Here is a 22,312-nt window from a genome sequence, read left to right on the forward strand (position 1 = left end):
GTGCACGAATAATGGTCATCATCCAAAACATGACGTACTAACCACATTTGTATGACCCCGTTTGTCTATTACACTACAATATATCATCATAATTATAAAATGTTAAGTAACATCATTAGAATGGAACCAAATGTAACAAAGTATGAACTAAAATACCAAACCTTAAGGGCAACCCATGCAAGCTTTTTAGCTATAGCAATAGATCTCCCAGATAACATCATATGTGTTGCAAGGGAACTATTAAAAAAAATTGCTTTAGCATAAAATATAAAATAAAGAAAGCTGAAATATTGAGGTTCTTACCAATCTACTACATGTCTAAGAGGGCTGGGAGGAGACTTGTGCAATGAACAAAACCAAACAGCAGTGTTCTCCGGTATGGAGATCACAAGTAGCTGCCATTGACACCTGAAATTGGTCATAACTTAATTGTCATATACCAAAATTAATCAATGAAACTTTAAAGTTAACAAACTTCACTTACCCAAGTATATAAGGGAGAAAATATATCTCCTTCCCCATTCCAAAGCAGGTGGTAATGTATGTTTGGATATCATCAAATTTATTTCTTTCATGAGTCATAGAGGGGTCAGTGAACCCATATACATCGTTGAACCCCTTCTTGTTACTAACATCAAACATATACCTAAAATGAAGAAATAATTTGATATAAGTAACTTGATAAAAAAGAATTATATAAAAAAAGTTATCATAAACTTACATCATCCACAACTGAATTATATTTAAATAACAATGTTTTGAAGTGTGATTTCACAAATTCCTCCTCTCTTGTATCAAATCTTCCTCAAAATCTACAAGTTTAGATTATCAAGTCCTGGGAGTGCTCTTTATGGTACTCGGAAACTAGTATTTTGCCTACTCTATGAAACCTGTCAGTGACCATATACGACTCACTAATCTTGAAGAAACTTTGGGGAAACTTTGTAAATTTCCTTTGCATGTATACTTTATCCTTTTTGTGGTGATTCGAAGCTCAACCATTATTTGACGAACATCTCCCTCTTTTGAGAGAATCATTCAGTACCTTTATAATGTTTTATGAGTTTTGTGTGTATTGCAAATAGTATTTGTATATGAATTACTTTTGTTTATACCATATGTATAATTAAATTCAAAAGATTTAATAGTTTTTTCAAATTAATAGACAATCCACCATGAAAATACCACTTATCTTTAAAATTTATTAATATCTTCTTAATTATGGGAAATGTCTTAATCATAGAAATTAAATTAAAATTTAAATAAATTTCTTCTATACTTCACCAATTTTAAAGCATTATAAATGTAAATTTGAAAGCAATTACAAAAAATTATTAGTATTCTATTTTTGCTAAACGAAATAAAAATGGATGAATTAAAATATTTGAAAGGAAACATTGAAAAGTTGAACTTAAAAAAGAGGGTTAGCTATATTCTTATAAAAAGCCTTAGAAAATATTTATTTGTGATCATTTTCATTAGATCAACCGTACGTCAACAATTAATGTTTTAGTAAAAAGTTGTGAATTACAGAGTACATTGGGTCATGTAAGAACCACTAGTAAAAAAATAACTTTTTAACGCGCCCAATACGCTATTAAAACGCAATGGCGTTTTTGTAATAAACGAGAACTTATATGCTTCGGTTACTAGGGAACTAGTGCCTAAACGTGCTACTACCTCGGTTATCTCAACTAACCGAGGCATAAAACTCTCTGCAACTCAACTCCCATCTACAAGTCAGACTGGCTACTTTTTCACGAAGGGGATACCGCCTCGGCTCGTCACAGAACCGGTGCCTAAAAAGACTACGACCTCGGTTATTTCAGCCAACTTAGGCATAAACGTCTGTCTGTTCAGGCTTTTTATCTGACACATGTCTGTGTCAATGCATTCTGTCCACCTAGACTGCTTCGGTTTTTCCAGAATCGGTGTCGAAACTCTCTTTACTACCTCGGGTTGGAAGCCAACCGAAGCATATAGCTTTATTTTGAATTTTTTTTAAGCTGTTTAGGCATCGGGTTTCTGTTGAACCGCTTTAGTAGGTTGCATACTGCCTCGGTTATTCTTGAAACCGAGGTAGTATCTCTTTGCGTTATTTTACTGAATCGTAAAAAAGAAGGGTTTACAGTTTCTACTCCTTAGGCGACCTCCCCATTCTTTCTCTTCGACCAGAGCGACCACCATTTCTGCTCCTAAGGCGAACTGCTGCAACTGGGCGAGCAAACGTGAAGTGCTCTTGAGGCGTTCTCAGTTTCTGTCGCGCAACACGGTCGCCGTTTTGATTTCTCTCGCGGGTTGTCCATTGTTGTCTTCCCCGTGCGTCCACCGTCGTGCCTCCATTGTCTCCGGCGAAGCGTTGTCCAAGTTGGGTAGCTCTATTTCTTGCGTGAACTGCAAAAGTATTCTCTCCAAGCGCTGCTTTCGCCATCGTTCCCGCCGCTTCGCTGCCTTTGCTGTTGTCCTTTGCTGCCACGGTAAGTTTTTAAAACACTTTAGATTTTCATTTATCTGTAGTGATTGATATTGGTTTAAACGAAGAAAGGAATGTCTGCGTGGTGCTTTTTGCTTTGATTCCTTATAAGCTTCCCACTTTGAAACTGTTGCTCTCTGTTGTTATTTGCTCTATTAGGTAAAGAAGTAAGAGGTTAATTTAAGAGGTTGGAACGAATAGGAAACAAATTAGTGCACGTATGTTCTAACAGTGTGTCTGTATGCGCGTGTAATCACAGTCAAGGAACAGGAAACGAATTAACATGTCCCAGACGAACAAGAAAAGGTCCCAATTATGCACGAGTCAATTGCAAGAAAATCATGATTTTGGTAGCTTAGATTTTGCTTCCCATTCAGACCGAGTTGTGAGTTATCATGCGAAGACTTAGTTAGGTTTGGTTTCAGAGACAGAGAGTTGAATTTTGATATGCAATGCAAAGGAAATGCAGAATGTGTAGGTCACTATGTTCCCTTCCAATGGTGGAAAAAGACCTCAAAAGCTAACACTCAATACAACTTTCCTTTCACTTTTTATCCGACCAGATGTTAAACTTTTTACTTTCTAAAAGTATGATAAGTGGTTTACTTATTCTATGGTTCCAAAAGAAAACAAAATTAAAAATAATAAAAACAAAAGCACAAGCTCAATTATTCAACTGAGATGTTTGACACATATCATTATAAAAAGTATAAATTAATTTTAAACACGAAAAATAACTATCATTATATTAACTAATTTATATATATCAATTTGTAACTAAAAATTATTAACATGTAAAATAATTTTTATCAAAAATAAAAAATTATAATTAATTTTTGGGTTAAATATGTTTTTCGTCCCTTAAGTATCACACGATTTTAGGTTTAGTCCCTACTCGAAACTTTGATGGCTTTTAGTCCTCATAGTTTTGAAACTCTTACTATTAGCCCTTAAAAATGAACGACGTTAACTTTTATGTGATGTGGAAAACGGCGAGGACACTCTTATGCCAGCTTCCATCTTCACTCTCTAACACGTTGGTTGTTTAATTTTTGAAATGAGATTAAGTATGTTTAATTTGGAGGAACCTTACTTTGTCATCTCTTATAAATGAAATTTTAAGAAGTTGGGTTCTTCTTCATCATTGCAGTTGGGGGCAAAGAAAGTTGAGGAGGTACATCTGAAGGTCGTCTTCTTAAGGAGGTAAGTTGATAGGTCTCGGAAAATTCCATCCATGAATTCTCGGTCAAGGGAGAGGCAATACTCATAATCTCAACATCAGAAAACCCTTATTTTTTTATTATTTCATTTTGGAAACAATTATAGAAACGTGAACCTCACCACCCTCCCAGATCTCCTTTCCCCTTATTTCCTAAACCTTGATAAATAACATTAACAGTGAACGATTGCTTTCGTTTGTTGGGATTCTAAATTTGAAGCGTCAGATTCCGTTGGAATGTAGGGAAGTGGCAGTGGCGGTGGCGCTGCTCCGTCGTCTGCGCCGGTGAAGCAATATTTGTCGGAGTTCTCTAAGATGTTTTAGTACTATCTCGACAACTCTACCCCCCATTCCGCCTACAGATGGATTGGGACATTGGTCATGGCATTCATCTACGTCTTGTGTATTATTTACGTGCAGGGGTTTTACGTTGTCTCTTACGGCCTCAGAATCTACCTCCTCAATCTCTTGATTGGTTTTCTCTCCCCTTTGGTTGATCCAGAGCTCGATCCCTCCAAATTAAACATACTTAATCTCATTTCAAAAATTAAACAACCAACGTGGCAGAGAGTGAAGATGGAAGCTGGCATAAGAGTGTCCTCGCCGTTTGCCACATCACACGAAAGTTAACGGCGTTCATTTTTAAGGACTAATAGTAAGAGTTTCAAAACTATGAGAACTAAAAGCCATCAAAGTTTCGAGTAGGGACTAAACCCAAAATCGTGTGATACTTAAGGGACGAAAAACATATTTAACCCTTAATTTTTAAATTAAACTTTAAATTTTATCAGGATCCTATTTTAAAAGCATCACATAGAACTTATTGTTTTTATTATAAGATTTAGTTTGTTGCATTACTAAAATTAACTCGTGAATAAATTTAAAATTTTAATACTTATGAAAAAACATTCCATAATTGCTTTTAATAGTATTTGATTGATAATTGACTGTGGTGATTTTAATAGCCCTTTGCTTCCTTTTATTTGATGTATGTTGTATATGTAATTATTTGTTTGTTTGGATATATTTTTGTTTTGAATTAGCCTTAGATTCCCGTTTGAGATTCAATACAAAAATTATTTACTATCTTCAGATTTTTTCGAACAAATGTACATTTTAAAAATGAATAGAAAGGAGATGGTCATAATAATTTATAAGCATTGAATCTTGAATTGTCCGGTTGGACAGTTTAAAAAGAGTAATAACTTTTTTCATAATTTATTAATACATATCAATTTTAATATACATGTCTTAAATTTTATGAAATTTTGCAGTTGTGTTTTGTATTGATCTTTGGGTGCATATTTGATTGTGATTTATAATCACTTTCATTTCGTGTAACCTAAAGACCAATGCGAAATGCTGGCAAAATTTCGTGAAATTTTAGATATGTTGTTTAAAATTTATATGTTTAATAAACTAAAAAAAGTGAATCTTCTTGAATGGGAAGGGTCACACCTTGAATACAAACACGAACAAAGTGATCATTAAAGATTATTGAAATTTTGTAAACAATTTCAGTAAACATGCGTACGGATCGAGGGTGGATTAATTTACCACGCATCAACACTGAGTACGAGAGAGGGGTAGAAGAATTTATAGAGTTTGCACAACATAATGCGAGTACAAGTGGTGATGATGAAGTCAAGTTCAGATGTCCCTATGTGAACTGTTTGAATGGGAGGAAGTTGAACGCAACTGATATCAGGGAACATTGTATCTGTGATGGTTTCGTACGAAGTTATACAACATGGATATGACATGGCGAATATGCCTTGGTTAAGGTCATAACCGAGGTAGAATAGCCCCCTATGGCCTCAGTTAAGGTTACACCCGATGCAGAAAGGTTGGCGGAATGAAAAAAAAAAACAAAAATGCACTCTACTGTCTCGGTTAGGGTTACGACCGAGACAATAGAAGGGGACTTTATGCCTCGGTTCAGAAGGAACCGAGGCAGTATGTCCTATGAAAAAAAAATAAAAAAAAAATCAAAACATCTACTGCTTCGGTTAAGGAAGAACTGAGGCAGTATCTCACCCTTTTATGCATCGGTTCACACCCGGGGCAAAAAGTAGTAGACTTATTGTCTTGCCTGAATATGTCTCGGTTCGGGAACCGCTACCTATGGATAAAAATAACCGTTGTTGTTTTCCCTTACTGCACTAGTGATAACAAAATTTTGTTAGTGTTTTTAAGTTGTATATTTGTGATCATTTTCATTAGATGAACCGTAGACGTCAACAATTAATGTGTTAGTAGTTTTTTCTTACTACAAAGGTCAGGAGTTAATTGTATTGTCAATAATTAATTCGTATGTCATGTTTTATTTTTAATTATTAGTTAGTAAGGCTGAAAGAAAGAGGAAAAGTCTAAATTGTAATGATATAATATTGCATTAATAATATAACAAAAGTGAATAAGAATGATTGACACAGACAGAGCTGTTGTCAAAACATAGAGCATGCTACATAATTGTAGCTTAATTAATTGAACGAGAAAAGGAAAGAGGTGCGTATAGACGTAATGAAAAATAAGCATACTTAGAGTAGGGGATAAGTGGCATGCATGTTGATGCCGCATAGACCTTCGGGGACGCCGGTGTTCCTCATAATCTTCATGTAACCCTCCTCTCCCCATCCTTCACCCCAAGAATTTCTTATCAACCAGTACTTGCCATTTGCATCCTCATCATACCCAATTGCAGTAACAGCATGGTTAAGTTGAGTTCCACACTCACCACCGAAAACTCCTCCCTTGTAAAACTGAAATGCTTGTCCACTAGCATCAAGGATTACAGAGACGGGTTGCCTGCTCACTGCCTGAAGAAGTTCCTCCTCCCTCTGCTGAGGCACCATTTGGAAACCTCCAATCCTGGCTGCAGGATTCACAGAATGGCAACTCCCAGTTGTTTCCTTGTAAGGGTATTCTGCATCAGTTCCAAGACCCATGCTTTTTATATACCCAAAGGCGTTTTCCAAGGATTCTCCGTGGCATCCGTGATAGCTGGCACAATCCACCAATTGTTGCTCAGACAACGAAATCAAGTTTCCAGTTTTTATTTGGGTAATCCCCTCAACTGTCGCCACAGCTGAAAATGCCCAGCAACTCCCTGCCAGCTCAAATCAAAGTCATCATCCAAAGGAATATATATATATATATATATTAATGCATGAAATAGGTAGTTAGGGTGGCAAAGCAACAACGTACCACATTGGCCTTGGTACTTAATTTTGTTAACGGCTCCTTTCTTTCTCCAATCCAAGCTTGACGTAACGACAGAGAGACTGCGGTTGATGCTGGAGGAAGGTGGTAGAGTGTGTGGGTTATAAAGAGCTCCTGTGTGAGACGCGAGGAATTCATCGTTAGTTAAATCAGCAAAAAGGTTTGTGCTTAAAGTGTAGCTCTTGTTTTCTTGGCTGTTGTGTTTGCGTATGAAGTCCAAGTTGTCCTTGAATATCTGTTGGCGTCTGTCCTTCTCTGCGCTATTAGCATAAACACGGCCATGCAGGACAGCCCAGTCTTCATGCAGTGCAGCAATGGAAGGTTCAGAGAGTGCCCGGGATGTAGCACGAGATGTGCATGTCCACAAATATATGAACAAGGTAACAACTACAGATTTTGTGTCTAGTGTTGATGCCATTGCAATCAGTCGGTTAGCTAGGAGTGAATGAATGTGTTTAAGTGATTGTGAATGGTTATATTTGTGAAGAAGTGTACAAGTATAAATAGAATACAAGTAGGCACGTCCCAGCGTGCCCGATGGGTTACAACTTGACAGATCATCTCCGGCAATCAAGCCACTTACGCACAGACCAAACCAAACAACATCATGACTTGTTGTGTTACCGTGTTGCTTCGTTTGCTGTGTCTGTCATATATCATATGCTTGTCTTCGACTCTTGTGGACAAATTTAAAACGCTAAGTCATTACAAAATCATTTGTTAGTTTTACGTTAATCTTCCTTTTTAAAATTCTTAAGAAAATCATTTACTTTTTCTATTTAACATTTTATGTTAAAACCCTGCTGTAAAGTGTAAAAACAAGTAAAATAAAATATCAAAACTATATATAGTGGCCAGATATAAGATACTTGTGATTTAATTCAAAAAAGAAATGGAGATGCAGGGGATCGAACCCTGTACCTCTCGCATGCAAAGCGAGCGCTCTACCATTTGAGCTACATCCCCCTTGTATAATACTCTATGACATCAATTAATACTTTATATTATTCATTATATACTTCCACTAGTTTAACAAACAAATTTTGTATTTATTTCTTATGAGTTATTTTATAATTCAATTATATTGGTTTTAACTAGTAAAACAACTTGTTTACTTATAATTTATAATTCTTTATAATTTTTTTTTAGAAAATTAAATTTGTAGATTTAAAAGTTTGTTTAAATTAATATATGATCTACTAAGAAAATATCTTTTATTTTTAAAATTACTTTTAAGTATGAATTTGAAATTATTTGAGAATTTTTATTTTTTATTCATTAGTAGAATGACAAAAAACAAATTACTGATTTTCATCAACAAATTCATTCATGAGACAATCATAATATTGTATTGAAAATGTATTTTCTTTGTCACTTTTTATCTCCTAATCCATTTAATATTTCATTTAGTGATACAAATTCGATATATTGATCCATTTTTTTGAGATGAATGTAACCAGTTTAGAGATAAATGAAGACCTTAGTACTGATGCAAATTAACTCTAGAATGGAGTGCAAACATATTACAATAAATACAAACAATGTAAGGACTAAGGAAGAGAAGAATCCACACAAGAATCTATATTGGTTCACCTTCACTTGAGGTTACTCGAGTCTCTTAAGCCATATGCTTAAGAAATACATTAATAAAAAAAAAAACCTTTGACAAGCATAAGTATCAACCACTCTTGGATACAAGAAGTATCAACCTTTCCAAGTATAACGAGTTTTTCTTCTCTAGGAACACAATGAAGATCATAATATTGGTACTGTTGAGACTTTGGTAAGTGTATCAAATCGTTCATGTAATAAACCGGTAAGACCGGATATCGTTTCCCAAGAGACTCGTGTCACCAAACATTCGTATAATTTCTAACTAACTTAGACAAAGAATGATTCCATAATTTGGGTTTTAGTGCAATTAAAGTAAATATAAGACAAGAATGATAAAAATGAACTTTGGTAACTCAAACACTTAGGAATGGAAAGATTAGAGATGATATGGAATGGTATTGTTTGGAGTATGATTTCACCTACTTCACTCTTATGCATGGTAATTCACTTTCTCTTCATTAAAATGCAATTGTCAATCTACAAATTTACTCAAACACAATCCCTTGGTAGAGAGAGCCTAGACTTTCTTATTAGATTTAAATCCCTTGGAAAACCTAGCAATTGTTTTCGCATTGAGTTTTGAGATTAACAACAACCAAAGGTCCTAACTCTATTCCTAAATACAATTTCCTTTAGGTGTTTAATCCAGTTCCAGATTCACACAATATTTTCCAATATTAAGCAAACCTTAAAATCATGTCATGGTTGATTACATCATAACAAGCTTTAAGTAAAGGAAGTAAACACTAACCATCAATGAAAGATGCATATAATCATTCAAAACATTGTAGTTTACATAAGAGATTCGTGGTTACATCAATCCCCAACAATAAATGAAACTAGCTCTCCATGAATGGAGAGCTTAAGCTTATAACAATGGTGGAAATGGAAGAAGGGAGAAAACCCAAAGAAGAAGAAGGATTGTTCCCACAGCTCCTAGGTCGCCTTCAAGTGCTCCAACAGAGAGAAATCGGGTTCAGGTTCCCAAAGATCCAAATCCCTTCGCGTTTCAGCCCTACATAGACCAAATTTGCCACATCAACGTCACCACCGCTCAGTTGCACCCCAGCTACAAAATTCCAGTGGCAGAGCGTTCAGCTGCACCCCAACTGCAACCTAGTGGCAACATTCCAGAGACTAAGCGCTTAGCTGCACGCCAGCTACACCCTAGCGGTAGATTCCAGAGAGCAAGCGCTCAGCTGCAGGCCAGCTGCACCCTAGCTACAACAAGCCGAGATGAATGAGGTTCAACTGCACCCCAGCTACAGGTGTCATGTTTAATGTTCTTCTTTTCACACTTCTTCTTGTTTCTATGGGTCTTTGATTCTTTGGATTGACACACAAGCTTCATGTGAATGATCTAAACATAGTAAAAAGTGAGGATTAGTAATAAAATTGAATCAATACAACTCAACATGTAACTACTTAGAAACACAATAAATTGAGGCATAAAGAAGGTAGAAAGCTAAGAAAGAGTTGATTTTGTTTACTTATTCATAATAGAAATATATGTAAAATTCAACATTATCAGGAACAAAGTGACTTTAGAAGGAGGAGTGAATAGATCTTGTAGACATTTAAAATTATTTTCTCATAGACTTATTACAAAAAATACAATTAATGTAAGGAGTAAAGAAGATAATATTGCACTTCACCTCTACTTGAGACTACGTCCAGTTTCTTAAGTCATCTTCTTAAGAAAATAACTAAGAAACACTCATACGCTATCATTAACATTATTCAGTTATCACTACTTAACCAAGACAACTTCAATATTTTCAAGTTAGTAGTTAACAAACTATATAGGTTAAGTTAATCCTGAGTTGTATCCCAACGATATAGAATTGATTTTCTGGATTTTTATGAAATTTTATACAAAAGGTTAGTAAACCACAATACAAATAATAAAAGATAAAAGTAAAGATCTAACCTATTAGAATTAATAAATAAGATTGATATGAAAAAAGTATAAATGTGAATTTGATAAGAATAAATGAAATAACAACTTAAGAAAAGACTTTAAAACAATTCTAGTAAAACATATTAATTCCATAACTTTTCCCATATATATTCATCATCAATTATCTACAGATTTTTTATTTCAAATTAATTATAGTAAATTCTTAATTAATTGGAGTTCTCACTATTAACCAAAGTATATTCTGTTAACTCCTAACTTTTCAATGTGATCGGTCCTTTTAAATTCCAAGTAACACACCCATCCATTTTCGGTTCAGTTCAAGGGAACATTCTTGTTCTATGATCCTAATTCCTTGGTGAATCCTCATATGACAACGTGATCGCCAAATTGAACTTAGTGATCTAACGAACTTGCAGACGAACTTTGCGATCCATGGAGATGGAAGAAGGATTGTCGTTTCCTTCTTTTTGTTCTTGGTCCCTGGCATTGATGGAAGTAGTCAGTCGAAAGGAGTAAGCAATAAAAATGTAGCATTAGAGAGAGAGAGAGAGAGAGAGAGAGAAAAAAGAGAATGACCTAGTTTGGGTTTGAAGGAAGGAGAGAGCGGAGAGGGGCAGAGGCAACCGGTGATGTAGAGGGTGCAGCGGAGAGAGCGAGGGAAGAATTTATCTGAGATGGGTTTTGTAAGAATAAGTGGAAGTGGAGGGATGGGCACACACTTTATTAAATTTCCCTAAATATTCTTCCCTTCCATGGCTCAACCACATCTCCTTATCATCAACACTACAACTGGTGTCCCGAGAAGACATCAGGGGATGGGATGGAAGCTACATTTATTCTAAATTTTCATTATAAATATTCCTACCACATAAATATATGCTTCTAATATTAAATATTCCTCCCACGAGTCATCGTCGTCTTCTTGGTGGTGTAGTTGTTGGCAATCAGAGAGAAGATAAAAGTGAAGGGGGTGTTAGGTGATTTAGGATTTTTAAAAATGTAAATAAAGTTAAATGATAAAAATTAAATTAACAGGATATTTTTAAAAGTAAAGATCTAACCTATTAGAATTAATAAATAAGATTGATATGAAAAAAGTATAAATGTGAATTTGATAAGAATAAATGAAATAACAACTTAAGAAAAGACTTTAAAACAATTCTAGTAAAACATATTAATTCCATAACTTTTCCCAAATATATTCATCATCAATTATCTATAGATTTTTTATTTCAAATTAATTATAGTAAATTCTTAATTAATTGGCGTTCTCACTATTAACCAAAGTATATTCTTTTAATTACTAACTAAGTATTGTCAAAGGATGCAGCAAAATGATTAGCGTGAACAACAAACCAAGAGGAGGGTGAATTGGTTTCTAATCGCAAATCGTGCCTTTAAATATTTTCTCTTTTAATTTAAATTCCTTAACGATAAATTAAAACAAATAAGAGAATAAGGGAGAGAGAAAATTGCACAGGTGCTTTTATACTAGTTCAGATTACAAAGATCCTAGGTCCAATTGTTAATCTCAAATGAGAGTTAATGATCCACTACCACAAACCAACAAACTGTTACAATCATAAAGAAAATAAACAAGTTTAAGGTTAGAACACTTCTCCTTTTATCCCAAGAGATGAAACTCACTTCCCTTGAAATCCATAAGGGATGAACACCTCTTCTGAATGTTTCACGAAGGATGAGCACCTCCTTTGAATCTTCACAAAGGATGACAGACTTTAACTCATCAACAACAATAGCACTCAAGTTCTCAAAGCCACAACACAAGGGTTACACAAACCCTAGAACACACTTATCACAACACACAACAAAACAGATAAGCTTTTAAAAATTTACGTTTTTCGTTATTTTAGAATGAGAGTCTCAATCCAATATATAGAGATCTCACTCAAGGATACCTTCGAAAATTCGTTGTCAGCTCAATCAAGTTTTATATAAAAAGACCTACTAGAAGCAGAAAAGAAAGCATTAACAATTAATTTTTGTGCAATTGTCATCCACCACATCCCTCACCTTCTTTCCACCTTTCTTACTTTTTCTTTCATTCATTATGTCTTTCATCCATCTATGGAGGACTAAGCTTCTAGAGTTGGTTCCATTATAATTTTATTATGGATTCTAAGGTTAGATTAAAATAATGTTTTCGTTCTTTTGATTATTGTTTTGGGTTTTCATATATTTATGTCTTTTATCTCTAAATCCCATAAAAAGTAATGATTTTTACATCATAGATAATCAACAAGGTGTTTTGATCTATATGCATGTTGATTATATGAGTCTAATTGTTTAATTTTAATTGAGAATATATATTGATTAAAGTTACAAATTTTCATGTGATTAAATGACTATTTGTTACCAATTGAGAATGTACTTTGATTAGTAGTAAAAACTTTAACAATAATTAATTAAGAATGTACTTTGATTAATAAACATTTTACTTAGTTAGGAAGTACAAGAATATACACGATTAAGCATAATAGAATTTCGTTGAGAATGTATTTATTTGTTATAATTTTTAAATTTATTCTATTTACTATGTTTTGAATTATGCCTCCTTGATAACTCTCAAATTTTCCCTATTTTTCTTAGGTAAGAAGTTATTTTAAGATCTTTTAGTTTCTAACACTAGTGTAACGAAAGGATATTGCCTTAGTTGTTTTGGCTTTATGACAGCAGTTGTAGAACCGAGGTATATTCATGTGAGGTAAAAAGTTGAGACTTTTTGCCTCAGTTCAAAAAACCTGAAGCTATCAAGCAAAAAAAAAAATTAGGTCTATTGTCTCTGTTGGATCTAGAACCGAGACAATAGACCATTTTTTGCCTCGATTTTTACCAGAACCGCTGTCTAAAGTGTGTTTTTTTTTTAAAAAATGATCGTTTCTGTAATCATTTCAGATCTGCACACAAACACTGTCCAGAAACACTACACACAAAACGCAAAACACTATCCAAAAACACAAAAACAAACACATATATAAACAGATCTGCACACAAATCACTGTCTAGAAAATGTTGTTTTCTATTTATTGAGAAACAAAAAAGTGAAACGTCCAGAAAACACTGCACACAAAACGTTGTCCAACAAACAACCAAACGAAAACATGAAAACCCTAAAACGGATCTAACCTTGAAGGTGAGTTTGAGGTTGAAACAAAACGAAATGAACATCCCAAAGCGTTTATTCGAATAACACCTATGCACAAAATCAATCGGTCAAATTGAAATAAAATTATTTCTAAGCACTTAATCGACAAAAAATGAAAGAAAAATTAGAAGAAATGTTAAAGATGGTGGTCACGAAATCGAAGACGAGAGAGAGCGGCGCACAAGATGGTTTTTGTCCAAAAATGCCTATGTTCGCAAATTTTAAACATAAACGCATGCTATTACCTCGGTTTTTTTTAACCGAGGCAGTAAGTCTCTACCTCCTCGGTTCTATAAAGAACCGCTGCCTAAACTCTATAAAAAAAAAATCAGTTATTTTATGCCTTGGTTCTCTAAACATTCGAGGTCGTAGACCCCTTTAGGCATCGGTTCTTTTTGAACTGAGGCATATACGTTTGCGATAATTACAAAAATGTCACCCCGTCATTTTATGCTTCGGTTGCGACAAAATCGATGTCAAATGGGCGAGTTAAAATTCTTATTTTTATACTAGTGTAATTTTGTAGAATTAGGATAGTTTAGAATTTTTGCTTTAATTTTAGAGTTTTATATAAATATTGTTAATTTTTGTGTTTTTAGATAATAAATAGTAAATAGTGTTTTGCTCTTTTCTTTAAATGTCAATTTAAAACTATTTTTTTAGAGTTTTGCTATTATAGGATTTTTTTGTATTTCCTTTTGATTAATCCTTGCCTATTTCTTTCTTTTTCCAGGAAGACCCCTAGTCAAAGGGGCCAAAAAATTGGTCAAACAGATTAAGGTTGGTGTTGAATTGGGCCGAATTGAAATAGGCCAGTGCAGATTTGAAAAAACTTTATTTTGGGCCATCTACATTAGGCGGAAGCCTTTATTGAAAGGGTGTTGCTCCCTCCACCTCCCCATTCCTGTTTTATCCCTCCCTCCACCTACTTATTCCTGTTTTACCCTTCAGTACAATTTAATTTTTAGGATTAATATTTTTTAACTTCTACCCACTTCAATCCTGTACATGAATGTGATGGTCTCGTTTATGCTTAACCAATAAGCATTTGTTATTGACAGTTACGTTGTTTCTTTCTCTCTTCGATCTCACCACCTAAACAACACAACCATTTTAATGGTGGACCCATGTTTCTATGTTTCATTTTCTTCTGTCTCTCTCTGTTTTTTATGCTTCTTTTCATTATTGTATCTTTTGAACTTTCTGATTGTTTATTTTACCCACACCAACGTACGAAGAGTTATGCAATCTCACATAAAAAAATATTGATACATGAGGAAGAAATATATGTCGGAATGTGTCAGAAAAAATATTCTGGAGGATAGTTAATTTTATAAAAAGGTTGAAACATTTTATATAATCATTTAAATAAAAAATTAAAATATTGAAATTTTAAAACTTTAATAGAGGAATTTGATCATTTAAATTTAGAAAATTTTAAATTATAATTAAATAGTAAGAATTTTGAACTTTTAAATTTTTTTTAATTAATTCATGTATACATTTTTCATTTTTTTTATTTCATTATCGTTTTGCAATTGAGATACAAATACTTTAACATATTTTACTAACAATAATGAATATTTCTCTCATGTTAATAATCGTTTTAAAATTTTTTTAATTAATTCATGTATACATTTTTCTTTTTTTTATTTCGTTATCATTTTGCAATTGAGATACAAATACTTTAACATATTTTACTAACAATAATGAATATTTCTCTCAACTTAACAATCGATTGTGGTTAATTTCCAGATTTATTTTGCAATCATTTTTTTTACCAACATTAATGATATATGTTTCCATTGATGTCATTTTTAGAATTTTTTATCAATGTCAATAAAATTATTTTTTTAAGATGTTAGCCATAAATTATTCATTATTGTTAGTCATAAAATATTCATTATCTTCGCCGCCGAATGACCACTGCAAACACCCCGTCTCGCCGCACCACGAAAAGTCACACCACCGCACCACGAAACCAAACGGATATGGAGACAGGAATATGAAGAAGAACCAAACAGATATGGAGAAGAGAAGTAAGAATTGGGAGATGAGAAGAAACAGATCCGGTGAGAGTTGGAGGGGTGGGAATGTGGAAAGAGAGAAAGTGAGACTTTGGATAGTGGGGGGTGGGACTGTGCAATGAAGATGGGTGAGTAAAAATAGGTAGGAATTTAGGGTTTCAGAATAAAGTAAATAAATAGGGTTAAAAGTAAAAAATACTACTTTTGTAATTAAATTTTTTTTGTAAAGGGTTGGGGATATGGAGGGAGAAGGGGTGGTGGTGGAGGGAGCAACACCCTTATTGAAATAGAGCATTTTGTTTAGGAGAGTTCCTCCCTCCACCACCCTAAGTGCTCCCTACACGTCTTCACCATATTTTTTATTCCAAAAATATCCTGTTAATTTAATTTTTATCATTTAACTTTATTTACATTTTTAAAAATCCTAAATCACCTAACACCCCCTTCACTTTTATCTTCTCTCTGATTGCCAACAACTACACCACCAAGAAGACGACGATGACTCGTGGGAGGAATATTTAATATTAGAAGCATATATTTATGTGGTAGGAATATTTATAATGAAAATTTAGAATAAATGTAGCTTCCATCCCATCCCCTGATGTCTTCTCGGGACACCAGTTGTAGTGTTGATGATAAGGAGATGTGGTTGAGCCATGGAAGGGAAGAATATTTAGGGAAATTTAATAAAGTGTGTGCCCATCCCTCCACTTCCACTTATTCTTACAAAACCCATCTCAGATATATTATTCCCTCGCTCTCTCCGCTGCACCCTCTACATCACCGGTTGCCTCTGCCCCTCTCCGCTCTCTCCTTCCTTCAAACCCAAACTAGGTCATTCTCTTTTCTCTCTCTCTCTCTCTCTCTCTCTCTCTCTCTCTCTCTCTCTCTCTCTCTCTAATGCTACATTTTTATTGCTTACTCCTTCCGACTGACTACTTCCATCAATGCCAGGGACCAAGAACAAAAAGAAGGAAACGACAATCCTTCTTCCATCTCCATGGATCGCAAAGTTCGTCTGCAAGTTCGTTAGATCACTAAGTTCAGTTTGGCGATCACGTTGTCATATGAGGATTCACCAAGGAATTAGGATCATAGAACAAGAATGTTCCCTTGAACTGAACCGAAAATGGATGGGTGTGTTACTTGGAATTTAAAAGGACCGATCACATTGAAAAGTTAGGAGTTAACAGAATATACTTTGGTTAATAGTGAGAACTCCAATTAATTAAGAATTTACTATAATTAATTTGAAATAAAAAATCTGTAGATAATTGATGATGAATATATATGGGAAAAGTTATGGAATTAATATGTTTTACTAGAATTGTTTTAAAGTCTTTTCTTAAGTTGTTATTTCATTTATTCTTATCAAATTCACATTTATACTTTTTTCATATCAATCTTATTTATTAATTCTAATAGGTTAGATCTTTACTTTTATCTTTTATTATTTGTATTGTGGTTTACTAACCTTTTGTATAAAATTTCATAAAAATCCAGAAAATCAATTCTATATCGTTGGGATACAACTCAGGATTAACTTAACCTATATAGTTTGTTAACTACTAACTTGAAAATATTGAAGTTGTCTTGGTTAAGTAGTGATAACTGAATAATGTTAATGATAGCGTATGAGTGTTTCTTAGTTAGTTTCTTAAGAAGATGACTTAAGAAACTGGACGTAGTCTCAAGTAGAGGTGAAGTGCAATATTATCTTCTTTACTCCTTACATTAATTGTATTTTTTGTAATAAGTCTATGAGAAAATAATTTTAAATGTCTACAAGATCTATTCACTCCTCCTTCTAAAGTCACTTTGTTCCTGATAATGTTGAATTTTACATATATTTCTATTATGAATAAGTAAACAAAATCAACTCTTTCTTAGCTTTCTACCTTCTTTATGCCTCAATTTATTGTGTTTCTAAGTAGTTACATGTTGAGTTGTATTGATTCAATTTTATTACTAATCCTCACTTTTTACTATGTTTAGATCATTCACATGAAGCTTGTGTGTCAATCCAAAGAATCAAAGACCCATAGAAACAAGAAGAAGTGTGAAAAGAAGAACATTAAACATGACACCTGTAGCTGGGGTGCAGTTGAACCTCATTCATCTCGGCTTGTTGTAGCTAGGGTGCAGCTGGCCTGCAGCTGAGCGCTTGCTCTCTGGAATCTACCGCTAGGGTGTAGCTGGCGTGCAGCTAAGCGCTTACTCTCTGGAATGTTGCCACTAGGTTGCAGTTGGGGTGCAGCTGAACGCTCTGCCACTGGAATTTTGTAGCTGGGGTGCAACTGAGCGGTGGTGACGTTGATGTGGCAAATTTGGTCTATGTAGGGCTGAAACGCGAAGGGATTTGGATCTTTGGGAACCTGAACCCGATTTCTCTCTGTTGGAGCACTTGAAGGCGACCTAGGAGCTGTGGGAACAATCCTTCTTCTTCTTTGGGTTTTCTCCCTTCTTCCATTTCCACCATTGTTATAAGCTTAAGCTCTCCATTCATGGAGAGCTAGTTTCATTTATTGTTGGGGATTGATGTAACCACGAATCTCTTATGTAAACTACAATGTTTTGAATGATTATATGCATCTTTCATTGATGGTTAGTGTTTACTTCCTTTACTTAAAGCTTGTTATGATGTAATCAACCATGACATGATTTTAAGGTTTGCTTAATATTGGAAAATATTGTGTGAATCTGGAACTGGATTAAACACCTAAAGGAAATTGTATTTAGGAATAGAGTTAGGACCTTTGGTTGTTGTTAATCTCAAAACTCAATGCGAAAACAATTGCTAGGTTTTCCAAGGGATTTAAATCTAATAAAAAAGTCTAGGCTCTCTCTACCAAGGGATTGTGTTTGAGTAAATTTGTAGATTGACAATTGCATTTTAATGAAGAGAAAGTGAATTACCATGCATAAGAGTGAAGTAGGTGAAATCATACTCCAAACAATACCATTCCATATCATCTCTAATCTTTCCATTCCTAAGTGTTTGAGTTACCAAAGTTCATTTTTACCATTCTTGTCTTATATTTACTTTAATTGCACTAAAACCCAAATTATGGAATCATTCTTTGTCTAAGTTAGTTAGAAATTATACGAATGTTTGGTGACACGAGTCTCTTGGGAAACGATATCCGGTCTTACCGGTTTATTACATGAACGATTTGATACACTTACCAAAGTCTCAACAGTACCAATATTATGATCTTCATTGTGTTCCTAGAGAAGAAAAACTCGTTATACTTGGAAAGGTTGATACTTCTTGTATCCAAGAGTGGTTGATACTTATGCTTGTCAAAGGTTTTTTTTTTTATTAATGTATTTCTTAAGCATATGGCTTAAGAGACTCGAGTAACCTCAAGTGAAGGTGAACCAATATAGATTCTTGTGTGGATTCTTCTCTTCCTTAGTCCTTACATTGTTTGTATTTATTGTAATATGTTTGCACTCCATTCTAGAGTTAATTTGCATCAGTACTAAGGTCTTCATTTATCTCTAAACTGGTTACATTCATCTCAAAAAAATGGATCAATATATCGAATTTGTATCACTAAATGAAATATTAAATGGATTAGGAGATAAAAAGTGACAAAGAAAATACATTTTCAATACAATATTATGATTGTCTCATGAATGAATTTGTTGATGAAAATCAGTAATTTGTTTTTTGTCATTCTACTAATGAATAAAAAATAAAAATTCTCAAATAATTTCAAATTCATACTTAAAAGTAATTTTAAAAATAAAAGATATTTTCTTAGTAGATCATATATTAATTTAAACAAACTTTTAAATCTACAAATTTAATTTTCTAAAAAAAAATTATAAAGAATTATAAATTATAAGTAAACAAGTTGTTTTACTAGTTAAAACCAATATAATTGAATTATAAAATAACTCATAAGAAATAAATACAAAATTTGTTTGTTAAACTAGTGGAAGTATATAATGAATAATATAAAGTATTAATTGATGTCATAGAGTATTATACAAGGGGGATGTAGCTCAAATGGTAGAGCGCTCGCTTTGCATGCGAGAGGTACAGGGTTCGATCCCCTGCATCTCCATTTCTTTTTTGAATTAAATCACAAGTATCTTATATCTGGCCACTATATATAGTTTTGATATTTTATTTTACTTGTTTTTACACTTTACAGCAGGGTTTTAACATAAAATGTTAAATAGAAAAAGTAAATGATTTTCTTAAGAATTTTAAAAAGGAAGATTAACGTAAAACTAACAAATGATTTTGTAATGACTTAGCGTTTTAAATTTGTCCACAAGAGTCGAAGACAAGCATATGATATATGACAGACACAGCAAACGAAGCAACACGGTAACACAACAAGTCATGATGTTGTTTGGTTTGGTCTGTGCGTAAGTGGCTTGATTGCCGGAGATGATCTGTCAAGTTGTAACCCATCGGGCACGCTGGGACGTGCCTACTTGTATTCTATTTATACTTGTACACTTCTTCACAAATATAACCATTCACAATCACTTAAACACATTCATTCACTCCTAGCTAACCGACTGATTGCAATGGCATCAACACTAGACACAAAATCTGTAGTTGTTACCTTGTTCATATATTTGTGGACATGCACATCTCGTGCTACATCCCGGGCACTCTCTGAACCTTCCATTGCTGCACTGCATGAAGACTGGGCTGTCCTGCATGGCCGTGTTTATGCTAATAGCGCAGAGAAGGACAGACGCCAACAGATATTCAAGGACAACTTGGACTTCATACGCAAACACAACAGCCAAGAAAACAAGAGCTACACTTTAAGCACAAACCTTTTTGCTGATTTAACTAACGATGAATTCCTCGCGTCTCACACAGGAGCTCTTTATAACCCACACACTCTACCACCTTCCTCCAGCATCAACCGCAGTCTCTCTGTCGTTACGTCAAGCTTGGATTGGAGAAAGAAAGGAGCCGTTAACAAAATTAAGTACCAAGGCCAATGTGGTACGTTGTTGCTTTGCCACCCTAACTACCTATTTCATGCATTAATATATATATATATATATATTCCTTTGGATGATGACTTTGATTTGAGCTGGCAGGGAGTTGCTGGGCATTTTCAGCTGTGGCGACAGTTGAGGGGATTACCCAAATAAAAACTGGAAACTTGATTTCGTTGTCTGAGCAACAATTGGTGGATTGTGCCAGCTATCACGGATGCCACGGAGAATCCTTGGAAAACGCCTTTGGGTATATAAAAAGCATGGGTCTTGGAACTGATGCAGAATACCCTTACAAGGAAACAACTGGGAGTTGCCATTCTGTGAATCCTGCAGCCAGGATTGGAGGTTTCCAAATGGTGCCTCAGCAGAGGGAGGAGGAACTTCTTCAGGCAGTGAGCAGGCAACCCGTCTCTGTAATCCTTGATGCTAGTGGACAAGCATTTCAGTTTTACAAGGGAGGAGTTTTCGGTGGTGAGTGTGGAACTCAACTTAACCATGCTGTTACTGCAATTGGGTATGATGAGGATGCAAATGGCAAGTACTGGTTGATAAGAAATTCTTGGGGTGAAGGATGGGGAGAGGAGGGTTACATGAAGATTATGAGGAACACCGGCGTCCCCGAAGGTCTATGCGGCATCAACATGCATGCCACTTATCCCCTACTCTAAGTATGCTTATTTTTCATTACGTCTATACGCACCTCTTTCCTTTTCTCGTTCAATTAATTAAGCTACAATTATGTAGCATGCTCTATGTTTTGACAACAGCTCTGTCTGTGTCAATCATTCTTATTCACTTTTGTTATATTATTAATGCAATATTATATCATTACAATTTAGACTTTTCCTCTTTCTTTCAGCCTTACTAACTAATAATTAAAAATAAAACATGACATACGAATTAATTATTGACAATACAATTAACTCCTGACCTTTGTAGTAAGAAAAAACTACTAACACATTAATTGTTGACGTCTACGGTTCATCTAATGAAAATGATCACAAATATACAACTTAAAAACACTAACAAAATTTTGTTATCACTAGTGCAGTAAGGGAAAACAACAACGGTTATTTTTATCCATAGGTAGCGGTTCCCGAACCGAGACATATTCAGGCAAGACAATAAGTCTACTACTTTTTGCCCCGGGTGTGAACCGATGCATAAAAGGGTGAGATACTGCCTCAGTTCTTCCTTAACCGAAGCAGTAGATGTTTTGATTTTTTTTTTATTTTTTTTTCATAGGACATACTGCCTCGGTTCCTTCTGAACCGAGGCATAAAGTCCCCTTCTATTGTCTCGGTCGTAACCCTAACCGAGACAGTAGAGTGCATTTTTGTTTTTTTTTTTCATTCCGCCAACCTTTCTGCATCGGGTGTAACCTTAACTGAGGCCATAGGGGGCTATTCTACCTCGGTTATGACCTTAACCAAGGCATATTCGCCATGTCATATCCATGTTGTATAACTTCGTACGAAACCATCACAGATACAATGTTCCCTGATATCAGTTGCGTTCAACTTCCTCCCATTCAAACAGTTCACATAGGGACATCTGAACTTGACTTCATCATCACCACTTGTACTCGCATTATGTTGTGCAAACTCTATAAATTCTTCTACCCCTCTCTCGTACTCAGTGTTGATGCGTGGTAAATTAATCCACCCTCGATCCGTACGCATGTTTA

The 22,312-nt window shown here is 34.5% G+C and overlaps 2 protein-coding genes and 2 non-coding genes across 4 annotated transcripts; 2 read left to right on the forward strand and 2 right to left on the reverse strand.

The window, feature by feature from the left end:
* Positions 1 to 6,062: 6,062 nt before the first annotated feature.
* LOC108318683 (ervatamin-A) lies at positions 6,063 to 7,372 on the reverse strand. Its single transcript, XM_052868224.1, has 2 exons — positions 6,900 to 7,372; positions 6,063 to 6,801 (listed from the first exon to the last, which is right to left on the reverse strand). The coding sequence occupies exons 1-2, from the start codon at positions 7,330 to 7,332 to the stop codon at positions 6,233 to 6,235; spliced, it is 1,002 nt and encodes a 333-aa protein (XP_052724184.1). The 5' UTR covers positions 7,333 to 7,372; the 3' UTR covers positions 6,063 to 6,232.
* A 435-nt stretch (positions 7,373 to 7,807) lies between these two features.
* TRNAA-UGC (transfer RNA alanine (anticodon UGC)) lies at positions 7,808 to 7,880 on the reverse strand. The gene has a single exon. It is a non-coding gene; the product is annotated as a tRNA-Ala (tRNA).
* Positions 7,881 to 19,645: 11,765 nt separating this feature from the next.
* Positions 19,646 to 19,718, forward strand: TRNAA-UGC (transfer RNA alanine (anticodon UGC)). The gene has a single exon. It is a non-coding gene; the product is annotated as a tRNA-Ala (tRNA).
* Positions 19,719 to 20,153: 435 nt separating this feature from the next.
* On the forward strand, positions 20,154 to 21,463 carry LOC128193303 (ervatamin-A-like). The gene is made up of 2 exons (XM_017556299.2): positions 20,154 to 20,626; positions 20,725 to 21,463. Exons 1-2 carry the CDS (start codon positions 20,194 to 20,196, stop codon positions 21,291 to 21,293), a joined length of 1,002 nt encoding a protein of 333 aa, XP_017411788.1. The 5' UTR covers positions 20,154 to 20,193; the 3' UTR covers positions 21,294 to 21,463.
* The last annotated feature ends 849 nt before the right edge of the window (positions 21,464 to 22,312 follow it).

Source organism: Vigna angularis, chromosome 1 (genome assembly GCF_016808095.1).
Source record: "Vigna angularis cultivar LongXiaoDou No.4 chromosome 1, ASM1680809v1, whole genome shotgun sequence".
Lineage (NCBI taxonomy): Eukaryota > Viridiplantae > Streptophyta > Magnoliopsida > Fabales > Fabaceae > Vigna > Vigna angularis.

Bases quoted from the DNA above. Each gene is read 5' to 3' on its own strand.
- LOC108318683 (XM_052868224.1), bottom strand. From the start codon at position 7,332: ATGGCATCAACACTAGACACAAAATCTGTAGTTGTTACCTTGTTCATA. The intron at 6,802-6,899 runs GTACGTTGTTGC...TTGAGCTGGCAG, and splicing joins TAAGTACCAAGGCCAATGTG to GGAGTTGCTGGGCATTTTCA.
- LOC128193303 (XM_017556299.2), top strand. From the start codon at position 20,194: ATGGCATCAACACTAGACACAAAATCTGTAGTTGTTACCTTGTTCATA. The intron at 20,627-20,724 runs GTACGTTGTTGC...TTGAGCTGGCAG, and splicing joins TAAGTACCAAGGCCAATGTG to GGAGTTGCTGGGCATTTTCA.